The sequence below is a fragment of the Vigna unguiculata genome, chromosome 3, assembly GCF_004118075.2.
Source record: "Vigna unguiculata cultivar IT97K-499-35 chromosome 3, ASM411807v1, whole genome shotgun sequence".
NCBI lineage: Eukaryota > Viridiplantae > Streptophyta > Magnoliopsida > Fabales > Fabaceae > Vigna > Vigna unguiculata.
In genome coordinates this window covers 50,513,084-50,533,613 of record NC_040281.1, presented here as the reverse complement: position 1 = coordinate 50,533,613, position 20,530 = coordinate 50,513,084, and the positions used below count along the sequence as shown (strand labels likewise).

The window sequence follows — 20,530 nt, the reverse complement described above, 5'->3', positions numbered from 1 at the left end:
AGAATAAAAATAATAATACAAATATAAAGAAAATACATACTAAAAAAATGAGATGAAAAAATTGATATACACAATTTAAAGAATATAATATATCAAAACCCTGAAAAAAACTATTAAAAGAGAAGAAAGTTAAGAGACAAGAAAATTCATATAAAAATAAAAAAAGAAAATAAAATTTAACTGAATTATAAGAAAACAAAAATAATTAATCATTCTCAAACCCTAAACCTTAAACAAAATCATAACTTATTAAAAAATATGTTAAATCATTAATTATCATTTTTATTACCAATAAAAAATTTATAGATAATAATTTAATTAAATTTTATTCTTAAAAATAAACTTATAAAAATTTAATAAAACTAATAATAAAATACTTTTTTAAAAATATTTATTTTAAATATAATTTTATAATTAATTTAATAGAAACATATTATTTTGAGATTTTTTCTTATTGAAGCTTCTCTATTTACTTAAAACTAGTAAAATTCTTTTTGAAACCTTTTTTTTAACCTAAAGTGATTTGTTTCTTAACCTAAAGTGAATTCATAAAACTTTTTTATTTAAATCATAAAATAATAAATCTACTCGCCCTATGGTTGACTAAAATTTCGTTTTCTTACGGAACACTACATTTAATATTTTCTTCACAAACATAAAATAAACCAAACATGTACATATTCAGAAACTCGTAATAGACATATAACCACTCATCATTATCAGTAATAAAAACTGATGTCAAAGCCTAAACTCTTCGAATTTCTCCCATAATATTTGTGCCAAGAGACATTATGAACTACATTTGGAATGTGTAAAACTACAACCACGCCACCAATATCAGATGAAAGCAAAACCATAATTGGAACTTCTGAACTGTCATGTGATTCAGCAAAAACAGGAGCTGCAAATTTTCAAAGACCAAAAGTTCTTCCTCCAATTCAGCTTGTAGCCACACATTATTTTGGTCTTGTTCTTCAGCAATAGAATCAACAACCAATCGAGATCGTGGTAAATAACCCAACACTTGCAACAGCCTCAATTTGAATTCAGAAAATCAGTGACTAAGAAAGTGGTAGGTTGAACCGACCGTTATCAAATGGTACACCAGACATACTTATGTTTATAAAAGACAGTGTACTCTCAAGAACAGTGATGATAAAAAATATTTAAAAAATGAACCAAACTGCCTTGAGATGATTATTTACGGTATACAATGAGCAGATATACATAACCAGAAAGAAGCCACTCAAAACGAAGAATAATCAAAACAACTATCACTACGAGAGTATGCATCAGCAGCAACTACAATAAAGGCTTGTATTGGATTATATAAACAAGTTGTGCCTAATATACTGTGAACCAAAAGATATGCAATTTCCCCAGCAGGCTGCTAGAACTTTTCTGACTAAACTTCGTCTTGACCATGACTGGTACTTTTCAAGATATTGTACTTGCAGAGGGGGCAAGTAGCATTGATATGCAGCCATTTGTCCACACAGGAACAGTGAAAATGGTGGCCACAAGGAAGTTGCCTAAGTTCAACCCCATCATCATAAGCAGAAAGACAGATGCAACATTCCTACAGTTTGCAAACCAAAATTTTTCAGATTAGCCGCACAACAGAGGGTGTAATCAGTTTTTCTAACGCAAACTATTAATCTCATCAAAATTATCTCCCATTTTCTGGAACCACTTTGTCGAAAAATTAGATTGAAAAGCAAGGCCAAAACGGAAGAGATGGAAGGCGGAATAAATACATAACGGATTCTCCGATCTGGGAATGTGTTCACAAAACAACTGTGCTATGGCTTATAACAAGGCCATTGTTTTGGAACAAACATGGATTTCCCTTTGAAATATATTGAAAAAGACAGACAGAACAAAAAGAATACAAGGGAAAGGGAGAAAAAGGCCAAGCCAACGAATAACAAAAAAGAACAGCATACCGCATCCTCGTCAGAAAGAACATGTTCAATGGGAGAATCAGTATCGCATTCAGTCATTATTCCTCCAGCAGTTCCTTGTGTATTCCCATCAAGTTTCTCATTAGTTTCAGTTCTCTGGAACTTGAATTTTGACAATTGCTCAATATCTTCTTTTGATGCCCCTTCCTGCTTTTTCGTAATCCCGAACAAATGAGAAAAAAGAGATTAGACAAGGAACAGTACAATTACTAGATTACAACAATTATCACAATTAAATACTCAAGAATCAATAATATATTCACAATGCACCAAGTTGTAGGAAAGTAATCATATGACAAATTTCACTCCTCACAAATCCTAAAAGGCCAACAATGTCAACCTGAATGAAGCACACAAATCACAGGATAAAATGTTATCTAAAAAAAATATATATACAGGACGTGCCATTTTGTTGTGAGTATATGATGTTATAATTCACTTCATCTTCAACACTAAAAAGTCTCAGGGACATTCATTTAACAGTCTCCATTTACTCATCACAGTTGGTAAAACCAACTTTCATATCATACATATGCAAGTATCAAAAATTAGTTCCACCTCATCAAAAGTCACTTTTGCGTGACAAGCTTCAGAGTTTATCGCAATATTTCTCGTACTTGTACTAAACATTGATTCCTTCAATGGTTACCCAGTGTATTTATTATGATAGAAAAACATTTCCTTTCATCGTATATGTATTCACAAGACTGTTTTATTTTATTCAGAAAGGCAAAACGTAGTAAGTAAAAGAGACAAAAATTAGTGTCTAGAAGATCAGGTAAGAGACACAACTGAGTCAAATAGCATTATCAACCTAAAAATACTCTGGGTTAGCCTAGGTTATTCACCTTAAACAGTAGAACAAACAAAATACTTCCTTTGTAACAATTCATGGGACTCGCTGAATACAAGGTATAATAGATCAATCTTTATCCATCCCAATCATATTCCATTCCAAATTTCTGCTAAGAATCTTATACACTACAAGTCCTATTAAAGTCGCACCACAACTAGCAACAATAATGAAAATTAAAAATTTCACATATTTTGCCCGCACAAGACAGCTTTTCCTTCACATCCAACACGGTTTGATCCACAAAAAATAGATCCTACAAGCTAACATATGTGTCTCTTTCTACCAAATGGCAAGTCTATATTTATTCTGAGTGCATCCCTCCATTTCATTTAGCTTCAATAAATTCAAAAACTCAAACATTTGGAGCCACAAATATCACCAATTTTCTTTAAAGACTCGGCAGATAAATGTGGATAAGTAGAGGGAAATTTAAGGACACGAACACTTGAGGCGCTAGATTCATACATCCATACTAACTCATACAAGAACCAGTAATGACACCATAATGTACCTGGTCTGCAACTGCATACAGGAGTGCAATGATACATGGTAGACAACAGCAAACAGCTATACCAATGATGCATGCTAGTGCAATGCAGAAAACGACAAAGAAAACATCAAAACCCAGGAAGGCTATACATAACCTGCAAAGCAAGTAGAATTTGTCAACGGTAATCAAGTAAAATAACTGTAGGTTTTCCAAAAAGGAAAATAAATTACACATAAATACAGTTACAGAAGTATGAGCAAGTTGCACAAGCACGAGTCAGATACAGGACAAGAGAGAGAGAGAGAGAGAGAGAGAGAGAGAGAGAGAAACAAACCAGTAAAGCAGAGGAGAATGTTGGACCAAAGCTTCACTGTCAGCTGATATCCAGTAGAATCCAACAACCCACCAAATGAAAGAAAACATTGTGTTGGCTGATTCCAAATGCTTGGCCATACTGTTTGGGTAAAATGATGAATGAATCAATAATTGATCGTACTATTTCCCGATCTAAATAAATATTGGACATTGTATTACTTTTCCAACCCTTAGCTTCTGATTATTTTGAAGAGATGAAACATATGCACAGAAAATGGAAAAAAAAATGCAACAAACTGACCCACATATAACTTTGTTGGAAATTATATCAGGCGAATAGAGAATTTTTCCCTAATCATCCATCATTAAGATTTCCAGACTTAGCCACCATACTACTGTGCTAAAAAATCATGTGTTACTAATTTGTCTATACTTAAAACATACACATTTACACCCCTGTTTTAAGAGAGTGAATAGAAAATAACTTTACTATCTAACAATTCAGCCAATTATTAGATGAGAGAGCCTTTTATATCACCTATTCCTACAAAGTTACATCATCCGTTTCACTCGCTCAAAGCAATTTGAGAGAGATTTTAGAGATCCCAGAGTATTACAAAAGTTGGAAAATCAGAGCATTTGATATATTTTGAACTGACAAAATTCTTTTTTTAACTAAGCATCGAGAAACCCAAAATCTCCCCGCGGTTTCTCTGAAGCATGAAGTGAAGGTTTGGCAGAGTTTTCAATTAAACCACGTATCTCTGAAATTTAAATTAGTTAAACGACTTTCAGTTACATCATAGCAAACACTTAAAAGCATGCTGGTTCCTTAAATTCATTTGGCAAACTCAATTCATTATAGTCCAGCGCTATAGTAATAAATGCATATGAGATGTAAAAAGAAGGGAAAAGTACTCATAAATTCAAAGCGCAACCTTGGTTACTGATAAGAAATTTACCTTATACCATCGTCCTCGAGCTGCGGCAACGACACGTAGTGTCCAGAGCCTTCCATCGAAGCCGAACTCAAATCCCCGCTGCCGCCAACAGCAACGGCGGCGCTGGACTGTTCACGGCGGCGCTGCCGCCTCCGGTACTCAAAGCACACACACGCGACGTGAAGAACGCACTGCATAGCGTAGCCTACTATCCACAACCTCAGGGGCATATTCGGATTCTCGTCGCGACTAAGAATCAAGACGGTGGCGGCCGCGGCGACGAACGCGAAGTTCCAGAGAATATCCAAGACTACAACGGGCTTCGAATAGGCCCAATCGCTCTGTCTTTCTTCCAATTGCTCCGCCGCCGCCTCCCGCACGACCATCGACGGCTCGCGCATCAATCGGCGGCCGCTCGCCTGCCTCAGGAAGCGTGCCGCCTCGCGTAGGCTGGGGCGGCGGAGGAGACGGCGGCCGGAGTTAGAGTCGTCGGAAGAAGCGCCGAGGAACGGCGTGGGATCGGCGCCTTCCTCGGAAGAATGGTTAGGTGACCTTGTGGTGGCCATGTGAGGCGCTTTAGGACATCTGAATCTGAATCTTGCTGGGATTGCTGGGACAGTGTCAGAAGAACAAGGGATTCCAGAAATCAACGATTCAACGGGGGTGAATATGGAAATACCTATTATCTGAAATCGGAAATTAAATCATCATTATTTTTCTCTGAGTTCAATGAGGAGATATCACAACGGTGCCGTTTTGATCTTCGTCACGCGCATTCGTCTTTTACCCGCTGAAACATAACAAATTCGGCTTTTATTTCTTTTTTTACGAGGGAATTTCTTGAAACTTCTCAAGTCTCAAATGTCGGCGTCGTTTTGTTTAATTAATAGATAAATATGGCAGTTGTTTGGTAGAAGAGAAGAGTGAAAATAGAAGAAAAATAAATAAATAAAGATATTTAATAATAGAAAAATCTATTTTATGAAATTTATTTCTTTTAGGATTTTATTTTCTATAGGAGTAAGTTTGACAGTTTTGTTTTATAAACTTCTCTGTTTCCATGTAATTATCATGAAAATACTTGATAAAATCCACATACTTTTCTATAAAACTCGTCATCTTTCTTTATGACTAAAGTTACACTTTCATTCCTTTTTTATAAAATTTGTTATCATAAAGTATTCACACTCATATTTGTTACTACTTTCCAGTTTCGCATTTATTCTTTTTTTCTTATTATAAATCTTTCATAGTTTCTGCTTTTATCTATGTACTGGATTGATGCCGTGTTGTATCCATAAAAAAATAATTTAAACATAATGGTATAAATTATATTTAATGTACAATCATTATAGATTTTAAAATATTTCATGGTAAATCTTATTAAAATATGATAAATTAAGAATACTTCGATGTTATAAATTAATATGTAATATTTGTTTCGAGTCATTCAGTACACTTTCATATGAAATTTGATATTTAAAAGCATGAATTCTTATATTGTTTACTCATAACATGGTCTTAGAATAACTTCAAGACTTCAAGTTGATATTGTTTGAAGTCAAGAAAATAAAACTATCATTGTACAGCAAACAATATATATAATATGTATCCTTAAACGTTATTGTTGTAGTATTTTGAAAATGTTGACAACCCTTATTAAGTGGAAGTGGTAATTAATACTAATTTTTTATTATTGATGAAAATATTTTATTAAAAATATAAAAGAATATGAAAAAAAAATATCATTAATCTAAATATCAATCATTACTATTGTTAACCCTTATTAAGTGGAAGTGGTAATTAATACTAATTTTTTATTATTGATGAAAATATTTGATTAAAAATATAAAAGAATATGAAAAAAAAAATCATGAATCTAAATATCAATATTACTATTGTTAAGAGGTAAATTTTAAGTCAAAGTAACAACAGTGGAATAAAAACAAATGTTCAAAAAACAATAAATTTTTAATAGCAAGTAATACAATAGATCAGACAAATAAATCTTATCAAGATAACTCATAGTTCTGATATTATGTTAAGAAATGAACTTTAAACATAACTTAATCCTATAAATCTGACTTGTAAAATAAAGTTAGCATCCATATATATAGTATAAAATCGTCTTATTTTTAACCAACATAAAACTTTTAACAACATTTTTTTTATAAAAAATCATTATTTTGATTCATAATAAATAAAACTACTAACAATGAAAAAGAAATACAAGTAGTCAAACTTATACATTTGTCTCATAAAATAACTTGGGAGTGTTTAATCCAGAAAAGTATGGCCATGATGATTAATGACACCTATTATGAAGAATTTGAGCAAAAGATTATTATTCGACAAAGATTAATAAAGTAGTGTTTAGTTATTCTGGAAGCTAATAATCAGTGGATAATATGTTTTCTTACATGAATGTAAACCGGGTCTTAACATCGAGAATAAATTTGAATGAGGTGTACCTTGGATATTAAACTCTATTGTGTAATGATTATTAATAGAAACTAATTTATATGTTAACTTAATCTCTTTTTTGGTGATTATTTTGGATATCACTTTTCATAACTAATAAAATTATATATTAATTTTGATGGGACAAATTATATATTTTGGATTAGAATTATTAATATGGAGATTATTTTTCAATTAGCTAATTTGTTTTGCAGAATCAAAGTAATTAAACAGCAAATTAATTAATTTCAAATTAAACAATTAAAGTATGGATTATGGACACTAATTTTCTAACTATCCAATTTAACTATACATTAATTCACAATTAAGTAATTTTATAAAATCCAATTAGTCTGACCTAATAAAATAGTACTATTTTAACATAGACAATAACAACTTATCATACACTCATCTCACATACATCACTGAGTGAGCACTTATGGATATGGATGACTAATGATTTCATAGCTGTTGATATTATTTGCATCCAAAATAATTTTGAAGGAAAATTTGTGACTTGAAATAGGTAATGCTTCACTTTTTAACTTGGGTATAAGACCAGAATAAATACATGCATATTTGTCTCATTTCAATCTTCTTGTACATCTCATTATCATGTTCATCAGTTATGTGTTTATTTTTATTTAATTTGAATTTAATAACTCAATTTTATATATACATTTCATTATTTTTATCATTTTATATCATTACTTTTAATTTTATCAAATTGTTATTTAATATTTTATAATTATAATTTATTTTCATATTTGATATTAAAGAAAATCATATATTTTCTTATATTAAATATTTGATGATGTAATATCTTTTTAATATAGTTTTTTGTAAAAAATATTATTTTGTTAATATTTATAATAGTAAAAGAACAATACATAGGTTGATACGAACACACTTTTTTTTAAATGAAAATAAAATAAAATATTATTTTAGTTGAATATAAAAATAAAAATAAAGAAAAAATTAAATTTTCACTAAAAAATAAAGATAAAATGTTCAAAATTCCCTTGTTATTAATTCTATCACAGTAATGAAAATGTAGTTTGCAAGTGGAATGGACACGGTATATAATAATAAAATGACTTTTTATTATTAAATTTTGATAATTTTTTATTATAATTTTAGGTGTTATTTTTTAAGTAATTTTTTATTTTATTTTTAATATTTTGAATTTATTTATAAATTATAAAAAAATTATCAAAATTTAGTATTAAAAGGATCATCATCCTATATAATATATTCTTAAATAAAACATACTTTATTCCTTTTCCTTTTACATTAATATTCTATTGTTATTTATTATATTTTTTCTTGAATCCATCACACTAAATTGCAAACAGTGTCTTTATCACTCTTCGTCAACAACTTTTTACTCAGTCACTCTACATTTATATTGTGCTTAAAGTGACATAATAATATCTTTGTTCTTTTAACCTTATCATTAAGCTCCTATTTCAACCAAATTGTGTCATATTTCATTTTTATGTATTTATGTAAATCTTTATGTCGATAAAGTACACCTGTTACTCTGCTATCAAATAAAATAGTGCACAACTTACATCACCGATATTTTTTCTTTATGTTACTCTCCTTCTGCAACACCACTTTTACAATTGCAACGTATCATCGATGATACTCATTTTGCACCGCTAAAACAATCATGTATAATAATTCTATTAACTATTTCAAATATAACCTTAAAAAGCAACTTTTAAATCTTTTTTAAAAATATATTTTTAGATTTTAAATTTTGTGGTGAAGTTCATTTATATTCTAAAATTTCATATAGTTTAATTCAAAATAGATATAATTTGTATAATTCAACAACTTTAATCTTTTAGGTTTATTAAACAATATTGAAGATTTATATTGTTATTTGAGTCAGAACTAGACAAACACATTTGAGTTATGAAAGTTATATATATTCATTAAAATTTTAGAAATCAAATTATATTAAAAAAAAATTTATATTAAAATTCATAATTAAAAATATATTTAACATTTTTTAATTAAATAATATTGTAAAATTCTTTAGATCCGTATTTTAAGTCTTACGTTTGCAAGGAATCTATTATAATTATTATCTTTATTATTGTAAATTTTAATTTATAAAGTTTTTATGATGAAAAATTAAATATAGAAAACATTATATATGGACAAAAAGAAAGCAAAACTGAATACATAAATACTAAAACAAATAATTTTAAAGCAAAGAAGTAAATTATAATTTTGTATAAGTATATAAAAAAATAAACATGTAAGCTATGTTTTTAGAAAAAAAATATTCCTTTGGGATTTTCCCTCACACAAATCAATCCCTGGCATGGGATTTTCCCTCTAAAACTGGGACACATTTCTTCAAAGTTTGAAGGGGTTTGGGATATAGGGTTTTGAGGGTTTTCTCTTCTCATTTGCAACCGTAAACTGAAATCCTTGTTTATTGGTGGCGAAGCATGTCATCGTCTTCCTCAAGCAACATCTATGACATGCCATGGGTAGAGAAGTATCGTCCCAGCAAGATCGCTGATATCGTCGGCAACGAGGACGCTGTCTCCAGATTGCAAGTCATTGCTCGCGATGGCAACATGCCCAATCTCATCTTATCAGTGAGTTTTTTTCTTTCATTACGCTTCTTGAACTGACTTCTTACATTGACGCTTTCCCTTTCTCGCTCTTTCATTCTATGTCTCATCTTAGGGTCCTCCTGGGACCGGAAAAACCACTAGCATACTAGCCCTCGCTAACGAGCTTATCGGGCCAAATTGCAAGGAAGGTGTTCTTGAACTTAATGCTTCTGATGATAGGTTTGTTTAGTGATTTCACATTTCGCTTCCCTGATTGCAACACGTTTTATCTTTTTTTCTTTTTCAAATTATCCTTTTCCTTCTTGTTGCAGAGGAATTGATGTTGTGAGGAACAAGATCAAGATGTTTGCTCAGAAGAAAGTGACCCTCCCCCCTGGGAGGCACAAGATTGTAATACTGGATGAAGCTGATAGGTGAGTTTTGATGATAGTCTAATTTAAGTCCAATTGATACCAATTTTTGCATGTTTCAACACCAACACTATGTTCGCCCTTGTGAAACTTACCCGGGATTGCTTGAACGGAGGTGTGAGTTTGTTGGAGTCCTGCATTGATTGTAAATGGATAAGAAAAGTTGTGAGTTGGTGTCTTAATTTTTTAGTGTCAAATCTCTCCATTTTCCATGCATGAAACAGTTCAATAAGTGGTATCGGAGCCATTGGTTCATCATCATATGGACTGACTTATATGAGTATAATATAAAGTAGGCGAATAATTTTGAATTATGGACCTTTGTATCGACAGACATATCCCATTTTGGTAAGCAATTGTACAAGTAAGAGAGATTGTTGGAGTCAAGTGTGACAAGAGACCAACAGATCTATTGTTTTAATACACAAATTTGATTATAAAAAATGAAAATGTGGGGGAAGATTACAGATTACACTAATAATAATCAGTTAGGTTTTTTAATAGAAATTGGTTATGGGAAAGGGCGGTGGACATTTTTGCATTTGTAACATGATAATGAAGAAATTTGTCTGCTCTTATTCTGTTTGCCCTCTAATTTTGTTCATTTTTTCAATTCAGTATGACCACAGGGGCACAACAAGCATTGAGGAGGACGATGGAGATATATTCTAACTCTACTCGTTTTGCTCTTGCTTGCAATACCTCGGCTAAGATTATTGAGCCCATTCAGAGTAGATGTGCCATAGTGCGGTTTTCACGATTGTCTGATCAAGAGATACTTGGTCGACTCATGATTGTGGTTCAAGCCGAGAAGGTACCTCAAAATTCATTCTGCCTTCAACTATCATAAGACATGCTTGTAGTATTCCTACTTGTGACAGGAGCATAGGTTTGACTATCTGTCATTATTGGAAATGTCACAGTTTATGAATAATAATACAATCACCACTGTCATCTTCTGTTTCTTTATAATTATTTTTTGGTGTCAAAAGCGGGGTTCTTGATTTAGAAGAAATTTCTTTTCTGTTTTGTTTCTCTTTGCTTGTTTTCTTTTCTAAGTTAAGCTTTTTTTTTGCACAAGTCTATCTTGTCTTTTGATTGTTTGTATATGTATCCATCGTTTTAACTTTGATTCTTTGACCTGTTTAGTGTTTCTCAACTATTGATTTGCATTCCTTCCTTTCTGGGAAATTTTCATCCTGTATTGTATAATGATTATTGATGCATAGTTGGGAAGAAAGTGAAAAGAAAAGAATTTGGAAGCTTTGTTGATTAGGATTATTGTATGTATTTGCTGCACACTGTTAACTAAGAACGATGATCTTAAATATTTGATCACTTGCTTTTGCTGTCGTTATGTGATATAGTAGTGAAAGGGTTGCAAAAAATTTATGGCAACTAAATCTTATAGGGACATGTGCATGCATTCTTAGTTTTTTTATAAGGCGGCCTAATATACTACGCTTCCACCATTTTGATTATAAAACTGTTGTTATTTGCCACAATTATTGATGGTTGACGGGCATCGCATAATATATAGCTTAAGCAGGGTTGCAATGACAAGAATAATACATATACGTTTTAGTAACTACTGTTGTTATATTTCATTGTTTTCTTTTATTTCTAAATTTATTATTAGTCTCACTAATGAGACCTGTTAGAGTGTTTCGTCATAGCTGCCATGAGCCACCATGAGATCAGTACCATGCCATAACATTGTGCATCACCATGGCTGCTATTTGATAATACTGGTTGCCATCTATTTTGGCTTCGATAGTATTGATGAAATGTATAACTGAGTCGTGCTCTTGTTGAAGGTTCCCTACGTTCCTGAAGGACTTGAAGCCATCATTTTCACTGCCGATGGTGATATGAGGCAGGCATTGAATAACTTGCAAGCAACATACAGTGGGTTCCAATTTGTTAACCAAGCAAATGTTTTTAAGGTTAGAATCAACTATGATTTGTATTTTCCACAGTTTGTCATTGGTTTTGTTGAAATCTATGGTTGGTTTCAGGTTTGTGACCAGCCACATCCACTGCATGTGAAGAATATGGTGCGTAATGTGATTGAAGGGAACTTTGATGAGGCTTGTTCGGGCCTCAAGCAACTATATGATTTAGGATATTCTCCCACTGATATCATCACGACCCTTTTTCGTATCATAAAAAGCTATGATATGGCTGAGTATCTGAAATTGGAATTCATGAAGGTAGCTACTAATCTATTCGCTTATACACACACACACACTCACACGTGCATAAAGTATCTGACTGACACAGTCTTCAAATTGCAGGAAACTGGGTTTGCTCATATGAGAATTTGTGATGGTGTTGGATCTTATCTTCAATTGTGTGGTTTATTGGCTAAGCTTTCCCTAGTTCGAGAGACGGCTAAAGCTGTATGAGCTTGTCTCGAGTGCAACTGAGTTGTCACGGTTTTCATATTTCCGATAGTGTAAAATGTTCTAATGATGTACCCATATTTTCTTATGTTCAGATGCCAATTGATACATCAATGTATCAATTGATGTATCAATTGATACATTGATAAAATGTTTTTAGCTTGGATGAACTGTGTTACCTTTGAACATGTTTTATCTGTATAGAGTTCTTATTTATGACATCAATGGTAAAAGAATGTGGGGGTTAGTTACTTTTAACAATGGGTTTGTGGGAAGGGAAAAAGAAGGAACAGCGTTTGTTGCAGTCAATAAATCTGTACTGTTAGATTAATTCAAAGCTTTATGCTATGCCACATCTATACTTAGATCTAATAACTAGTACCTACAAATGTTTAGGTTTGACACATAAATTTCCCTCCCACTTTCATCAACATGGCTTGTTCATCACATCTGAAAGAGACACTGGAGTCTCCCTAATCCAAAGGACCTGAAAGTTATATGTAGAAATACAATACTCCACCAAATATATAAAAGAAACTGGAAGACCAATATCATGAGGGGTGTCCACAACAAAATCCCATTTTAACAAATGGTAAGATTTTTCTACATCCACATATATCGCAATCCAACCCAACATTCCCTTTCTTATTTTTCACAGAGCATGTTTATCTCATCAGTTGGTAGTTTAGGGAAAGCACATTGCATACAAAATGCTGAATAAGGAATGTCCATAGTAAAAATAGTAGTTTTATATTTGTATTTTTGTTCCCATGGAAAGAAAAGCACCAATCGTATTGGTTTGTATCCGTTGGAGTTGATTTTTGTACACCTACAATTGTGAGTAAACATAAGTAGTAAGTAAACTAGACTTCAATTACATCGAGTCCAGGGTAAATATAATAAAAATAAACTAATAAGAACAGTAATAAACATAATAAAATATTAAAATAATAATGAGAATAAATTAATAATAATAATAACTACAATAATATTAACAATAAAATAAAATTGTAAAATAACTTTGAATTCTCTAATTTTCTTATTGTGTTGTTTCTTTAATGGGTGAATTACACTAATTTTAATATCTTAAAATATATTAAAATATTTTAAAACATTAAAACATTAAAATTAACCTAATTTGGAGGCAGAAAATTTTAACATAAAATAAATTTAAAGAAGTCAAATTCTAATTTTCTCATTTCTTCATATTTTTCACTCTTTTTTTTCATTTAATCCAAACAATCACATTTTTCTTGTCATTTTTTTTCATTCTCTAATTTCTACTCCTCAATTCAAATAACATATCGAAAACATTACCATCATTATCTTGTCCAACATCGTAAGCGAGAAGTCGACACATAAATATGCAAATTAAACATAAATAACAAGACATCAATGCGGAAACAAGTCACAGCAAACAAGAACAACGTATATCATTGTTGTTACACAATAACAATACACTCTTATAGTAAAATGAAAGGAATAAACTAAAATATTAATCTTGTTTTAGCTGCAATTTTTTCGTCGTTGGAGTGTGTGCTACACCAATCTACATGTCCTCAGTATTTTTTTTTATTAAATAGGTAAATCTTCTTCCTAAAATAGTAACGCAAAAAAGTACCTAAAAGAATGAAAAAAAAAGTTTTATCATTGGCGTCGCCCGGACTTGAACCGGAGACCTTCAGTGTGTTAGACTGACGTGATAACCAACTACACCACGACACCCTCATGTTCGTCAACTATTAATATTAGAATTTATTCATTGCATTTTCTTAGTAGTGTTATTTATGAAAATTATGTGAATATACTGAGCACTTCAAATATTGAATTATATAATGTCATATTAAGAGTAATTGAGTTAATTTATAAATCCTTTTAAGACTGCAATAGAAGCTTTCTTGAATATTATTTGTTATCAAACCAAAATCTTAACATGCTAAAAATTAGTTCACACTCAGCCCCCAAATCCAAGCATTTCATGACACTTTTTAGTATATTTTAGAATAAAACAAAGATTTAGAAAATAGTTTGATTGTATTTAAAACGTGTTTTGTTCAGTTGCATATTAAACCATCTCAATTCAAATTTAGCGAAATTGAGTGCATTTGATTCCATATTAATTTAATGATTCATTTAACAATGTTAGCCCCATCTCTAGTAAAAGAAACCACTATGAATAGATCAAGCGTGCAAGGTAAAACTGAAAAGCTAAGATAATAATTCCTTTGAACAGTCCATCCAAGTCAGAAAATGACTTGACACTTAGCAGCAGCATGCACTGAAATTTCGAAATAGATTTCTAATGCTAACACTTAAAACTGCAATGGAAGCCTAAAGTAGAAGAAGTTAGCAAAATCAGATGCTAAGACTATAAAAAAGAAGACACATAATCTTAAACATTAACACAACTCAGAATCTGTACCCGACAGGCATACCAAGCTTGTCCAAACGACCAGAACCGGGATATGCCTTGTTGGTGAAGCTTGCATGCATTGCCCTTTGTGTGGCCAATCTTGACATGTCAAATCCATTAAGAGAGTATCTATTTGATGAACCAGGTCTCTCAGAATTTGGCCTTTGTTTTGGGGCACTCAAAGATCTCACCTTTGCTTTCGAAGACTCAGTGCATGCCATGTAACTTGGGTAGTCAGCATAACCACGAATGTAGCTTCTAGACCCATCACTCCTTGCGGGGGTAAAAGGGCTTCTATTGAAGCCATCGTCTTTGGAAGTGGCTGATAAGAATTGTGGACTGTTGTCAGCAGTGCAGAACGGACTCTCCTCTATCTCGTTGACTTTTTGTGAGCTGCAACTGTATGACTGAACTTCACCACATGGACTTTGACCAGATTGAAGAGATGTTGACTCCTTTGTGCTGTTCAAACTCTTGCTGTAATGATCAGAAACCGTGGAGTAAGAGAGGTTTCTACGCTTTGTAAAGTGTGGTTTTCCAGAATCAACTTCAAGAACCCTGTCATTTCTTTCATCATTGGAACTGTATGTTCTTATCAATGATCTTGCTGAGCTCCATGGTTGATCAGTTACTTGATTCTCCAATCTGCTACCACATATCTCTTGATAGCCATTGATCTGAACACAGGATTTGGAGCCATTTCTCTGCAATGGCACAGATGCTTCTATAAGAATTTACAACTTCATAAATTCAGGGTAAATTCTGGCTGAAATTAAAGTACCTTGAATATAGGTGATTGCTCATATTTCATGCTTTTAGAGCTGATAGGGCTCTCAAATTTTTCTGGTGTTTCTGGACCCTGCAGATGGTAATTTGAAAACCACATGATCATATCAAGATTAACAAGAGAATGAGGTGCAAACCAATAAAAGATAAAAATGGTTTTGAATCTCCAATAAAAGGATAGGAATTTAGTAATACTAACATGGAGGTGGGTAGAAAACTTTGAGCTTGAAGGTGAGGCATGCAGAACCAAGCCTGCAGAGACTTGTGCCTGTGTATGCAAGAGTGCTTGCACTCTTTTCAGCCATTGTGCTGTACGCTTCCTCTCAATGTGACCTCTCACTAATGCTTGCAGCTTCACCAACCCTTTTAATGCTCTCAGTGCTCTCCTTGCCTAAACATTGCAACAAGTACATCACCACAAGAAGGTTACATTCCAAGTTATAGCAGGCAATGGAAAACTTCAGTGAACAACGACAAATATTTGAATCACATACGAAACAAAAAATGAACGACTTTTTATTTTAATATAGAATTTATCTCTTTCATAATTTTTAACACTATTATATGTCCATAGTCACTAACCAAAAAGCTCGCATTAATTATGGTGAAGAAGAAGGAAGGAAGAACAGGGTTGCAATTTGTCTTGGAAAAATGATAAAAGCATATAAAATTCAAGTGTATTACGTCTCCTCAATCTGAAGACACAAGTCTGTCCCCACATAACCAAAAGACCAAAAGGCCAAAGACATTGTTTCACCAAAAAGACAGTATCTTTATGGGCCATGGCAGAAGAACTGAACCGTGTGGACACAATTTGGCCGCTAGTGGGAAATCAAACATTGAAAAAGGGTAAAAACCACCAACTCATGCAATGCGCCACTACTCGTGTCCTTATACATCAAACCTAGGTACAATGCGAAGCCATCACCCCTAGATTTGTAAATACTTTCTACCCGAAACAAACCATGTGAATCACCCATCACATGTTTTAACTATTAACTAATTCCTTCCAAATGATTATCGTTATTAGTAGTAGTATTATTTAATACCATTAAGTATGAAACAAAGGCTTTAATTTTTCAAGTAATATTTCAGTTTTGAGCTTTTACAAAACAAGAAATGATTGAGATTCTCCACTAAAGATGGTTCCCAAAATCAGTGAACCATTTAACTGTGAAAAGGAACTACAATAATGCCGGTACTACTAAGAAAAGAAGATTTCACAAATGCATTTTGGAGATAAAAAATTTCAGGCAGCTAGTTTGGAGCAAAAGGACAAAACAGAACAGCTCGGTAACACAACGAACTAACTACGAAGAATCACCTCAACAACAACAAAAGAAAAAAAAACAGAAGATTAAAGAATGATGGCAGAGAAACAAAAAAAATAATGTTGTTAAAAATGGTGAGAATAATAATAGAGAAGGATACGAACCAGACAGCCCCGAAAAGCGGCTTGGATCTTAACGGCGGCCCAGTGCTGGCGAATCCTTGTGGGCCCCACGTCGGTGCATCTGCCGCTGCTGCTTGTTAGTCTGACAACAACGGCAGCAGCTTCGGCGGCAGCCACCGCCGCTTCCGCCACCGCAGCAGTGGCTGCTGCCACTGCCATGGCGTGCTTGCTGCCGTCGTTTCCTTGTGGTGGACACGTGGCAGCAGTGTTGTTGTCCTTTTCTGTGTTTGATTTAACGAAGCTCCATCGGCGTTTCTCTTTGGGTGGCTTCGCAGGTGAGGTGCTACGCTCTGTTTTTTTGAGACCCAGAAGCCCGCGAAACCACTTTGACGCCTTGCCCATTGCTTATCACAAGTTTTGGGTTTCGAGAAAGAACAAAACTTGCGTAAAAAAAAATAGCAACAGTTACGAGGGAGAGAGGAAGAAAAGAGGAAGAAGAAAAAAACAGAGCTTACTAGTGACCAAAGGAAGAGGAGGTGTGGGTTTTTTGAGTGAAAGGAAGAAACTTTTGTGCACCTTTGTGACGTGACTTTAAGCCAAACCAACTTTTACCCTCTTTTTTTAATCATTCCAGACTTAAAATACGTGTTCATTATATGTTCTGTGTCTCATGTGTTAATTATATTGTATTAGGATAATTTACATTTATTATTCCAATCTCAGGTTTATATCCATTCTTTATAAGATGAGAACTTCAATTAAAACACATTTTCTACTTTTTTTTTTTTTAATTAAGTGCTAAATTTTAATAGAAAAAACAGTTTTTGCAAATAAAATGGGTGAAAGACAAAATAAAGTGAGTGGTGGCGACTATTTAAGCTATTGTGTTATATTTTTAATGAAGCGTGAAATGTGTGTGTGACCTTAAAATAAACTTCTTCAATACTTGTTTTTTGCATGGCGTACTCTTATTTCTTCTCGCGTTCTAACTTTGATGAAGATTCTTTTGACTTCTAACTCCACACTTTGAAAATTTTGGTTTGTGTTTGTTTGATTCTATTATTTGCCGGGCTATTATCACTCATAAGTATGGTATAAAATAATTTATATGTCAGTTTACTGTGTTTGTTTCGATATATATGAAAATAAGTAAAAGAGAAAAAGGAAATAAGAGCCTAAATGACCTAACTCTAAAATTAGAAATGTTTTAGCTATGAAGTATTTTTCATTCTACTTTAAAATTTTGATACTAGTTTTAAAGGTGAAAGAGAAGAAAAATGAGTAAACTGAGGTTGAAGCAGGGAAGTGAATGAAAGCAATAAAAGATGCAGGAAAGTAAATATATTAAAAGTGTGAGGAAATTTGATAATTGATGATGGTGAATGGTGGTGGAGAGATAATTTGATTTGATTCGGAAATCGAGGAGAAGCAAAGAAGGAAAGTGGAAAAGACGTATCTTGAGGAGATGCAGAGTGAAATGGCAGAAGAAGAGTAAGATAATAATAAAATTTCGTCATAACCGGAGCTCGCGATCCCACCAAGGATGGATGAAACGTGCTCTGAGACCACTATATAGCAGTACCTCCCGCACATACCAGAGAATAAATTTAGGTGAATTTCAATAAAAATGAAAGTGATAATATAATAATGTTTGGATTAAAGAAAAGTAGATCGTGACGAACGAATTTGAGGCGAAAATTTATATAGTTTAATTTGGTAGATTAAAAAATATTTTAATTAATAAAGTGAAATGATTATGATTTTATTGTTGAGGATAAATAAAATTTGAATTTAAATGTAATTATTATTATTATTATTTTATAACTCTTTTTTCTCAGGAGTTGTTCCTCTTCATCACATCATTTCTGTCACAAGATCACTAATGCAGGAATACCACGACACTGATGATACCACCTGATCATGTCACTAGCAACACCGTGAAAATGACATCAAATGGATACAAGAATAATAGTGAAAATTGTACAAAATTGTGCAAAATTGAGACGAGAATTGATTCTGGAAAAAATTAGGATTGATTTTGCTTAAGAGACATACATGAGAATCGATTCTCTTAAAAAAAAAAATAGAGTAACTTGCATATTATGAGGTGGCTTTTTCTCTTTCTCCTCATTTCAGTGGATTGCCTTTTCGAACATCTTAATACAAATTTGTTCTCATTTTTCTTTTCAAATCATGAAACAAACGAAACTCACTCGTTTTTAAATTTGTTTTTCTTTTTGTGGAAAATGACTATAGTTGTGTGTCTTGATAGATAAGGTAATTTTTTCTTGTAAAAGTTGAATGTTGAGTTGAGAGAGTTTGTAAACTTTTCCTTGAAAGAAAATAAGTATGTAGTGCTATAATAAAATTTTGGTGGCCGCTTCTAGATATAGGATTTGATGTGTCAAACGTTAAATTTGACTGTGTGTTTTTATTTGTTTTTTGTTATGTGTTTTTGTTAGAAGGTATATTTTTTATTATGTATTTTTCAACAATAAATACAAATCTCCTTCAACTTCTTACCACACAATGTTTTAATCTATGTGATGTAGATCATCACTAGAGTATGGATATCTCATTTTTGTATTAGGTTCATGTACTTTATACTACGAGTGTTAGTTAGAATCACAATATCATCCAAATATTTCTCATTACACACTCGTACAAAAATCACGATACAACAATAGGTATTAATATGTTCAACTACTTTAGGTCATATAATGACACAAATATAAACATACAATATACAACATTATGTATATTAGACTATCACCTATATAAGATGCATCCAAAAATTGTTTTAACGAATTCATGTTGCTTAAACAAACTTTTTCTTTTCAAAGAAAATTTTTCTTTCTTAATAATGATGGAGCTTGTTACTCTTAGAAGAAAGAAGATTGGTTTGATATTTCACTCACTCAAGTGTCCTATCATCGTTTGAGCAATCATTATTTCTCTTGTATCACTTAATCATAACGTTGAAGTAAAAAAGACTTATTGTATGATTTGACAAATTTCATAAACATCATATACCACATTTTTACTAACTCTTAAGCAACCATTTATCAATTGAACAAGACTACTCGTTACATGGTCTAATAAAGAAATACCATGTATCATCATCACATCTTAATGTTTGATTACTTAAGTGATGAAAGTACAAATGAAGAGAAAATTGTCTATATCTCTTCCTTACTCCAGCCTTAAGCCATCAATAATAAATTGAATATATGCAACTTTATCAACTCTCCTTATTTGAACCACTTTTAAAATATCACAAAGGTCCAAATTAAATTACGGAAAATGTTTAAATCTACTTTATGAATATTTTTCCTTATTCATATCACTATCACATTTTTTATCAATGTCGTTGAAAAATATAAGAATAGATCGAATTAGTGAAAGATAAATGAGCCCTTATTATCATTAATAATGTGTTTATTGTGACCAATAACGTGTTTCGACCATCTTACCATCTTAATTGATCAATAACTATT

General features: G+C 32.2%; 3 protein-coding genes and 1 non-coding gene across 6 annotated transcripts; 1 reads left to right on the top strand and 3 right to left on the bottom strand.

Moving 5' to 3' along the window:
- Window positions 1-738: 738 nt before the first annotated feature.
- On the bottom strand, window positions 739-5,356 carry LOC114178391 (E3 ubiquitin-protein ligase At1g12760-like). Its single transcript, XM_028064256.1, has 5 exons — window positions 4,588-5,356; window positions 3,645-3,764; window positions 3,332-3,464; window positions 1,947-2,111; window positions 739-1,579 (listed from the first exon to the last, which is right to left on the bottom strand). The coding sequence occupies exons 1-5, from the start codon at window positions 5,130-5,132 to the stop codon at window positions 1,406-1,408; spliced, it is 1,137 nt and encodes a 378-aa protein (XP_027920057.1). The 5' UTR covers window positions 5,133-5,356; the 3' UTR covers window positions 739-1,405.
- Window positions 5,357-9,328: 3,972 nt separating this feature from the next.
- On the top strand, window positions 9,329-12,699 carry LOC114176356 (replication factor C subunit 2). Its single transcript, XM_028061383.1, has 7 exons — window positions 9,329-9,647; window positions 9,739-9,845; window positions 9,938-10,039; window positions 10,655-10,850; window positions 11,854-11,982; window positions 12,055-12,249; window positions 12,334-12,699. Exons 1-7 carry the CDS (start codon window positions 9,495-9,497, stop codon window positions 12,442-12,444), a joined length of 993 nt encoding a protein of 330 aa, XP_027917184.1. The 5' UTR covers window positions 9,329-9,494; the 3' UTR covers window positions 12,445-12,699.
- Window positions 12,700-14,092: 1,393 nt separating this feature from the next.
- On the bottom strand, window positions 14,093-14,166 carry TRNAV-AAC. The gene has a single exon. It is a non-coding gene; the product is annotated as a tRNA-Val (tRNA).
- Window positions 14,167-14,629: 463 nt separating this feature from the next.
- On the bottom strand, window positions 14,630-17,624 carry LOC114176825 (protein IQ-DOMAIN 14-like). Of its 3 annotated transcripts, none has more exons than XM_028062005.1 (5): window positions 17,610-17,624; window positions 17,076-17,473; window positions 15,840-16,031; window positions 15,636-15,713; window positions 14,630-15,558 (listed from the first exon to the last, which is right to left on the bottom strand). In XM_028062005.1, the coding sequence occupies exons 2-5, from the start codon at window positions 17,433-17,435 to the stop codon at window positions 14,851-14,853; spliced, it is 1,338 nt and encodes a 445-aa protein (XP_027917806.1). In that variant the 5' UTR covers window positions 17,436-17,473; window positions 17,610-17,624; the 3' UTR covers window positions 14,630-14,850. The 3 variants fall into 3 exon arrangements, with proteins under 3 accessions (XP_027917806.1, XP_027917805.1, XP_027917804.1); XM_028062004.1 differs by having other exon boundaries at window positions 17,549-17,623; XM_028062003.1 differs by lacking the exon at window positions 17,610-17,624 and having other exon boundaries at window positions 17,076-17,603.
- Window positions 17,625-20,530: the final 2,906 nt, after the last annotated feature.